Genomic DNA, 8,812 nt, shown 5'->3' with positions numbered 1-8,812 from the left:
AGCCAAGATCATGCCACTGCACTCCAGCCTGGGCAACAAGAGCGAAACTTTGTCACAAAAAAATAATTACAAAAAAATAAATAAAGAGTGGACACTGCTGGTGGCCACAGTGGCTGGAGCCTGCCTGGAGAGATGGGGACAGATGCTGAGTGTGGCAGGAGATGAGGAAATGCAGGAGGCAGATGTGGACCCCTCTGGGGGAGCTTGGTGGTGAAATGGAAGAGGGAGACACTTAGTGGGAACTACTGTGTTGACGGAGGGCCTGTAAGTGGGATCCCAGAGCACACTTAGGAAACAGTGGGAGAATCCTGTGGAGATGTTTCTCACAAGGGGGTGCCATCTGTGACCTCAGACTCCCACTATAGTAGTTGGGGGTTGGTGGATTAGGATCCAGAGCCCAAGTAGGCAGCTCTGCCTGGACTGGAGGACAGAGTATGGAACAGGCAGGGCCGGGTGTCTGCAGTTGGCCTCTTTTTTTCTCTGTGATGAGGAAGATACCTCTGCCAAATGGAAGAAGAGTGAGGGTCCCGGGTTGGAGGAATGGGGGTTTATACTAGGTGCGGTGGCAAATGGGAGAGCCAGCTGCCCAGGCGCGGTGGGACTGCTGGAAGGCTGGGGGCTGGGCCAGTCCAGCCAACCTGAACACACAGCAGCCTTCGCTGCTCAGGGCCACGTTAAGTTGGGCTGTGGGGCTTTCAGGGGAGTGGCCCAAGGGTCCCTAAAGTAATAAATCCAACCTGCCCAAGCTGGCACAGAGGAGGCATGGCACAGGGGTGCCAGGGCCTTCAGTGACTCCCAGCTGTGAGCTCCATTGGGTAGGACACACATCTCTCCCAGTCCCTGCTGTAGCCCCAGCGCGCAGGGTCAGGGCAGAAGGCCCGAGTCACCCCCACTGTACAGGATCTCCTGACCCAAGACCGCTCCCAGCCCGCGCCAGCGCCGAGCCTGGGTGAACACGGCACAGAGACAAACACATCGTCCGTGTTTATTGCTCAGCTCTCCCCAACAGGCCAGCCCTGGGGCTTTGGGGCTGGGCCTCCATGAGGAGCGGTCGGTCAGCAGCTAATACGCCCTGAGCCCCAGGGCTGGTCCTGGGGTCTGTCAGTCCTTCCCCAGGCGTTCCAGGTCCAGAAGGCTTTGTGGGGTCTTGGGCTGTGTCAGGCTAAGGAAAGCTGCCTTGCTGGAGGAGCAGGACTTGTGGAGAGAGGTCAGAGAGGTCACACATGCGGACTTAGAACCTGCTAAGTCCAATGTCGCATGTGACAGGAGGGGAAGTGAGGCAACATGGCAGAACCCAGGGGAAAAGGTGGCAGGGAGTCTGAGAGTGAGGTTGGGAGACCAGCATCTTTTAGGCCCTGAGCAAGAAGGGGGTGACTGGAGTCTTCCAGGTATTCCTCCCTCCTAGCTTCTGGAAGTGGGAGTCAGGGAGGGGGCTCCGGTCAGGCAGGGGTAAGCTCCATGTCATGGGGACTCTGCAGGACAGGCAGGCTTGAGGCACCACTGTGCCTGGAGAGGTTCTGCAGGCTCCCCTACTTGGTCCCTGTGCTGGAGGGGAAGCAGAGAAGGGGCTGGCAGCCTCATCCCTGCGGGACCTTCACTGAGCCTTCTTGGTCACCCTCTCGCTCTTCAGCATCACGTAGGTGATGAACAGTCCTGGAATACATAGACCAGAAAGGCCACGTGATATCTAAGCTCAGGGCTGCTGGGAGGCCAGGGCACGACACAGCAGAGCCACCCACATGCAGGGCTGTGAACCTACCCAACCACCCTCCAGGGAACCTGCTCATCTCCCTAGTCATTCATCAAGCCATACGTCCACTCACATTCATTCAACAAACACCAACCGAGTGCCTGCCTCAGGCAAGATGCTGCATTTAGTGTTTCAGATTCCAAGGGGAACAAGATCCACCCATCTACAGATCACCCAGTCAACCACTTGTCCACCTACATACCTACCCACCTCCTACACCTCACCCACCCACCCATCCATCCACCCATCATCCAGGCACCCGGCTCTTGACTGACTCATCCAAATGACTTTCTGAGCACAACCTCAGTGCCACAGCCCATTCTAGATGCACGGTAATGATGGAGACACAGTTCCCGCCCCTAGGAAGCTATGAGAGAGAGAGGTGCAGGAATTAGAAGCCAGGGTGACAAGAGGGTGACTGAGGTGTGAGCAGAGTGATGATGGGGTTGGGGGCAGGAAAGAGGGGGACAGGTCATTGGAGTCCAAAAAGCCTGGGGCACCAGGAAACCCAGAGGTTACTGACTGGCAGCCTCGAAGGATGAACAGGAAAACCTCACGGATGAGTTCGGGGCAAGGAGCTTCCAGCAGTGCCAAAGTGTGGAAGCACGTTCAGTGGTGGGGTCCTCCTGAAACCCTGCCCGGGATCAAGGGGAGGAGGTGATGACTTACCCACAAACAGGAGCAGCAGGAGGCCTGCAGCCAGTGGGATGGCGACAGCATAGGCTCGGGGCAGGAAATACTTGTGGATGACATGCTGACTGTCGATGAATGGCTGGCATTGAGGGCAGAGCTCTGGTGAGCCTTGCTCGCCTTGCCCAGCCCCCAAGCCCAAACATACCACCTCCACCATCTAAGGGGTTGGCCCATTCAGAGCACTGGGCCTGCATTTGCTTTTCTTTAAGATTACGGCATTTGGGTGTCGTGGTTTGTTTCCTTCCTTAATTTCTTTTTTTTTTTTTTTCTTTTTTTTTGAGACGGAGTCTTGCTCTGTCGCCCAGGCTGGAGTGCAGTGGCCGGATCTCAGCTCACTGCAAGCTCCGCCTCCCGGGTTTACGCCATTCTCCTGCCTCAGCCTCCCCAGTAGCTGGGACTACAAGCGCCCACCACCTCGCCCGGCTAGTTTTTTGCATTTTTTAGTAGAGACGGGGTTTCACTGGGTTAGCCAGGATGGTCTCGATCTCCTGACCTTGTGATCCGCCCGCCTCGGCCTCCCAAAGTGCTGGGATTACAGGCTTGAGCCACCGCGCCCGGCCTCCTTCCTTAATTTCTTATTGGTATTTACTGGGCACTTGCTTTGGTGCCTGCCATAGGTTGGTGGTGGGGACAAGAGAACAGGGGACAAGAGACCTGCCCTGAGGCACTCACAGCCTAGCAAATAGTACATGAGGAATCCTCGACTGACTCCCAACCTGGGCCTCCAGGGATTCTTCACTAATATTTTTTCCCTAAAGGATAGCAAGTTCTGCACTTCCAAACACACTGCACTTCTTAAGCAATGACCAACAAGTTTTCCCACAAGAAAAAAGTATCCTAAAGGCCTTCACAGATATCACTGGCGCTCGCCATGCCTGAGTCAGCAGGCTAACCCAGAAGGAACATAACTCCCCCAAAAGTCAAAGCAAGCTGGAAACAGAGTTTTAAGTGTAGCAGCTAAGGATGCAATCTTGGGCCAGATCCTTCTCCCCGAGCCTCAGCTATCTCATCTATAAAATGCGGCACCACTGGCATCTTCCTCATAGGGTTGTTCTGGAGATGAGGCAGGCAATGAAGCCAGCGCCGTGCCTAGAACCTACATAGAAGTTGCTTTGGCGGTGCCAGGGCTACGGGAAGGTGAGCAGCGGACGGGGAGAATGACATACCAAGAGAATCACCCAGGCGGTGTAGTAGGTGAAGATGATCAGGCTAACGGCGACGAGGCCGAGTCCCACCACCTGGTCTGTCCCCGTGGCCTGGAGAAAAGGGAGGTCTCAGCTGACGAAGTGACTATTTTGGCGCACTGATGGAGGCGGGGCGTCGCGGCCCGATCACCGTCTAAGCTTCCCATTCAACAGATGCTAGAGGGCTGACTAGGGATCAGTTTCTAGGCTGGGAGAGAATGGCCAGGCCTCCGCGTTGTCGTCCGTACAATAGGGGGGGCGGGAGAGCAATCCCCTTTCCAGTGCCCATGCCCCAGCTCCTGAGCATCCGAGACCCTACCCCCAGACGCCCCTATCTCCGGCACTCTGTCCCAATCTCACCATTTCCCCGCGCGTTCAGTCACCGGAGCCGCAAGCCACATCCGGTTCCGGATTCACGCTTTTCCGGCTTTGGACTGCGGAGCGCGCCGGGAGTCGTAGTCCCCAGGCCGGCTCAGGCCCACGTCGTCCGAGACTAGCAGGAACCGCCTCCTCTCCTTTGCATATCGGGCAAGTGTAGTTCTCAAGAGCATTGTGAGGCCGGTTGCTGCCCGAATCTCCCTAGGGAATGGGACCGAGTTGGGTACCCAGACTCCCTGGCCTTCATGGCCACAGTCCTGTCGCCGCCCCACCAAAAGCCAATCTCTAAGTATCCCAAAGTCCTGGGGTCAGAGTGAGATGGGAGTGCGGGATCGGAAGTTCCATTTTTCAGATGGGAAAAGCAAGGCTCAGAGAAAGGTAGATCCCAATCCGAGTCAGTGGTGAAGCCGACACGGGAACTGGGGGCCGTAACTAGTCTGTAGGTGGGAAAGGCGCAGAGAATGTTCACTTTCCAGCCTAGGATGGGCGGGGGAGGGTCTGTCCCCAGCCCGCTTGAATGGGGAGGATTTGGATTGGTGGAGAGGAGGCGCCCTCCTCACCATCGCCTGGCCTCCCGGGCCACCCTCCGGATGTCCCCTCCCTTCTTTCACCGGCTGCCTCTCGCAGCAGCCCAGACATGTTTCGGACCGGAACCCACGCACAGGCCCCTCCCCGGTCTTGGAGGGTCCTCCCTCTGAGAACAAAGGGATGTTGGGCCAGATCATCTTCCACCCTTCTTCAGCTCCGAGATAGGAACGCGGTCCCCCACCACTCACCGGCGGCTGCTCCTCATCCATCCAGTCTCACTGGGACGCCACGTTCCTCAGGGAAGCCAGCTGGGAAGGGTTTTTTTTTCTTTCTTAGAGATGGAGTTCTATGTTACCCAGGCTGGTGTCGAACTCCTGGGCTCAAGCAATCGTCCCAACTCAGCCTCCAAAAGTTTACAGGCTTGAGCCACCGTGCCCAGCCTCCTGTGCCTTTTAATTCACTGACACACTTGTTGATCCGGCCCTGTCAGCTCCCTGAGGGTAGGATCTGAGGTTCCTGCTGTATCCCTGGCACCCCGTGGAGGCTTGGCCCAAAGTAAGAGCTGTTTTTTTTTTTTTTTTTTTTTTCCAGAGATGGGAGTCTCACTGTCGCCCAGGCTGCAGTGCAGGGGCATGTTCTCATCTCATGCAACCTCTGCCTCCTGGGTTCAAGTGATTCTCCTGCCTCAGCCTCCCGAGTAGCTGGGATTACAGGCGCGTGCCAACACGTCCAGCTAATTTTTGTATTTTTTAGTAGAGACGAGTTTTCACTGTGTTGGCTAGGTTGGTATCAAACTCTTGACCTCAGGTGATCTGCCCACCTCAGCCTCCAAAAGTGCTTGGGTTACAGGTGTGAGCCATCGCGCTCGGCCCAAAGTAAGAGTTTTGAACCAGCCAGCTTTAAAATTCAGTGATTGTTTAGATCCTGGAGTACAGCATCTGGACTCCAGGCCTCCCTGAGGGGTTATGTGGAGGCCTTTGGCCTGCTGTTCCCACCTGGGGGCTTTGGGGAGAGATGTGCTCTGAGCCTGGCATGGTTCACTCCCTCTGGCATTTATCTCCTTGGTTTGTTGGAAGCCCATCCTGTCACTCAGGCTGGAGTGCAATGGCACGATCTTGGCTCACTGCAACCTCTGCCTCCTGGGTTCAAGTGATTCTCCTGCCTCAGCCTCCTGAGTAGCTGGGATTACAGGCACCCACCAGCACGCCCAGCTAATTTTTCTATTTTTAGTAGAGATGGGGTTTCTCCATGTTGGTCAGGCTGGTCTCAAACTCCTGACCTCAGGTGATCTGCCTCCTGCCTCAGCCTCCCAAAGTGCTGGGATTATAGGCGTGAGCCACTGTGCCTGGCCAAGAGCAACATTTTTAAACCTACAATCCGATTCTTTTCCCTTCTCTCTCAGGAGACTTTGGGCTCAGCTAGGAGCCCACTTTTACCTCCCTCCCCGGGTGTGCATATAACAGAGGAAGGGGCAGAATCCACCTTCAGGGTTTAGAGGCTGTAAGTGGGGGTCAGCCCTGAGGAGTGGGGTGAATGCCATCCTGGGATAGAGATGGAGCCCTGGTGGCCTGATTCCTCCTGGCCTGGCCAGTACCATTGTACCTTCCTGCCACCTCCAAGCTCATGAAAGACCCAGAGTGACTTGCCTGTCCCAGAGCGACTTGGGAGGGTCAGAAACAGGGGTGAGGGGCCCAGGGCAAGCCTGGGCCTATAAACGATGGCAGCCTGGAGCTTTAGTTTGGGAACACATTCACACCTCCTATCGGTCAGGCTGCACACTCGCGTTATTTGATAACCCCATCTGCAGGTGAGGAAACTGAGGCACAGTTATTTGTCCTCAGGCGTGCTCCTTAGAGGCCACTTGATTGCAGAGAAGGTCTACAGGGCAGTGGTTAGAACTTGGCCCTGAGGACAGAGCTTTCGCTTAGTATGAGGCTGGCAGGTAAAGGCCCTCTCAGTTTCCTCCTCAGGAATCTGGAACGATGAAGGTGGTGGTGATTGTGCCTGTAGCCAGGACGGGGAGAACCCTGGACCCCTACATCTTCCCCACCCTTGGAATGTCACTATCCACATCTGACTTCCTTCTGATGTTGCCTTTGACCCTAAAGCCAATATGATAAAGTAACAAGGTAAAAACAAGACAGCAAAAGAAACAAAAACCGAAACATTTAATTTTTTCCCCTCAAACCAAGACACTGACACTAGGCTGATTTCCCCTAACAATGTTATTTTCTACAACAGAAGCTGGGACAGAGGAACAAACACAGCCCACTCAAGTAGTGGTGGCAACATTCTGTTAGAAAGGAGGGGACTCAAAGAAAAAAAAGACACCTCCCCACACCTCCTTGATCACCTCCCTAGACAGAAAACATGGACACCCTCCATCCTGGCAGACATGCCATGTGGTCAGTTTGTGCGGTAAACAGGAGAAAAAAAAAAAAAAAAAAAACCCTAAAGATATTGTAGACCTTTATTTCTTAAATCTCCTAATAAAAACGTTAAACTTTCAAGAAGATTCCAAACTGACATTGCGTAGACCAATTCCTTTCCAAAAATATCTCTGATATACTCTCCATCTCTCTCAATATATAGAATTTGAAGTCCAGGAGCTGTGGGCGCCTGGTGGGAATTCACTGAGCTCAAGGGGACAGGAGGGCTGAGGACAGGGCTCCCACATGGGAACAACAAAGCCAGGCTTTCTGGCCTCTGGCTCCAGCCAGCATCAATTTGGTTGTGGCCGAATTCTCAGTCCAATCACCCTGGCCCAGGGCCTGGCGTGGGAGGATGTGGCAGGCTCTGTCTCCTTCCGGGGTTCCTGGTCTGGAGGAGCCTCCCCAACAGCACCAAAGCCGGCTATTTTCTGCCCAAAGCCCCAGAACTTTGAATGAGAGGCAAATCTACCCTGAATGCACCTCCCTCCTAGGCTGGGTGAGGTCACACAGACATAGAAGGGCAGGACAGAACTCCCCCCATCTTCTGGGGGTGAATTCGTCTGGACACAGTGCGGTCAGCTTCCTTTTTAAAGTGCCAGTATCTGTGGGGCAGGAGGGGACTCTCAGAGCTGAGCAGAGCCTTCTCCAGCCTGAGTAAACACTCTGTCCCACCTCGGCAGGCACCTTCTAACATTCATTTTCTAAGGGTTAGGTGAGTAAAACAACAACAAATGCTAGAAATGCTCTGGTCCCAATGCCAGGGAGTTCCAAGACCAAGAAGCCCAACTCTCACCAGCAAGGGAAGATGGGGAACTAGGGAAGGAACCCTCCCAGTCTGGGGAGGGCACCTGCACCCCTCCCAGAGAGAGAAGCCCCCATCCCGGCCCCTCAGCTGGGCCCCAGCACTGCTGGAACCGGCCGGCAGGTGGGGCAGAAAAGCAGCACCTCCCCTCACCTGGGGGAGGAGACAATATTGAACCGCGAACTCAAGAAGAAGGAAAGAAAAAATGAAAAAAGCTACAGGGCGAAGTAAACACCAGCCTGCTGGGTTTATACAAAACGAGTGAAATTTTAAAGGGGCAGGAGAGTTTGTCCAGGGACTGGCTGGCAGCCAGAACCCACCTTCAAGCAAGTTACAAGGACTTGGGGGAAAGTGCTGAGAGCAGAGGCTTTAGTAGGGGGCAGGGCCAGACTGCTCCCCGCTGGGAAAGCACACCCCTTAAAGGAGCCCTTCCCCCTTGCCCAGAAAGGGAGGATGCTTACAGAGGAAGGCTGAGGCTTTTCTGGCAATGGAGCCAGCTCCGGACCAGTCCAGCCACAGCCCACCTGCCTCTCTGGCATCCACCCCAGTCGGGGCAGCTGACCCTGAGGGCAGAGAAGGACTTTGCTTGCTCCAACCTTCCTGCAGGAAAACCAGCTGCTCAGGACCCAGCCCTGGGCAGAGGGCACCGTCAGTGCTCAGACCTTTCTCAGCACGGGTCTCAGACCTGAGCTGGAGCTAACTGGAGGGAGGAGAGGCAGCACCCGTTCCCGCCGGGCTGCTGGACCCTGGGCCTCTGACTGCACAGCAGGCAGTGACCAGGAGTCTTTGGGAAGGGGCCCAGGGAATGGGAGGTGAGGGGCCAGCGGGACTGTGCTGGGGGTGAGCATGTGCAAAGTGCAGGCTGCAAGGCAGCGGGAGGACTTTCGCCGGGGGAGGCAGGGGTCTCGATCTGGAGTGTGGGTGGGGTGTGAGGTCATGGCTCCCAGGAAGAGGCCGCCAGCAGGTCCCCCAGGACACAGGAAGGGACAGCTGAAGCACTAAGCAGTCAGACAGTCACAGGTGGCAGGATTCTGGAGGCGGTCTG

General features: G+C 55.4%; 1 protein-coding gene and 1 long non-coding RNA gene across 2 annotated transcripts; one reads left to right on the top strand and one right to left on the bottom strand.

Moving 5' to 3' along the window:
• Window positions 1-965: 965 nt before the first annotated feature.
• On the bottom strand, window positions 966-5,062 carry DPM2 (dolichyl-phosphate mannosyltransferase polypeptide 2, regulatory subunit). Its single transcript, XM_011931309.1, has 4 exons — window positions 3,988-5,062; window positions 3,610-3,699; window positions 2,420-2,522; window positions 966-1,653 (listed from the first exon to the last, which is right to left on the bottom strand). The coding sequence occupies exons 1-4, from the start codon at window positions 3,988-3,990 to the stop codon at window positions 1,595-1,597; spliced, it is 255 nt and encodes an 84-aa protein (XP_011786699.1). The 5' UTR covers window positions 3,991-5,062; the 3' UTR covers window positions 966-1,594.
• A 1,329-nt stretch (window positions 5,063-6,391) lies between these two features.
• On the top strand, window positions 6,392-7,043 carry LOC105504064. Its single transcript, XR_001000567.1, has 2 exons — window positions 6,392-6,662; window positions 6,775-7,043. It is a non-coding gene; the product is annotated as an uncharacterized LOC105504064 (long non-coding RNA).
• The last annotated feature ends 1,769 nt before the right edge of the window (window positions 7,044-8,812 follow it).

Source organism: Colobus angolensis, unplaced genomic scaffold (assembly GCF_000951035.1).
Source record: "Colobus angolensis palliatus isolate OR3802 unplaced genomic scaffold, Cang.pa_1.0 Scaffold9, whole genome shotgun sequence".
Classification (NCBI taxonomy): Eukaryota; Metazoa; Chordata; class Mammalia; order Primates; family Cercopithecidae; genus Colobus; species Colobus angolensis.
This window is presented reverse-complemented; position numbering and strand designations above follow the sequence as displayed.

What these genes read in the sequence shown, in the direction of transcription:
- DPM2 (XM_011931309.1), bottom strand. An exon ending in CCGCCTGGGTGATTCTCTTG is followed by an intron (nt 2,523 to 3,609) that starts GTATGTCATTCT and finishes CCTCAATGCCAG; the next exon opens with CCATTCATCGACAGTCAGCA. An exon ending in CCTGCTGCTCCTGTTTGTGG is followed by an intron (nt 1,654 to 2,419) that starts GTAAGTCATCAC and finishes TATGTATTCCAG; the next exon opens with GACTGTTCATCACCTACGTG.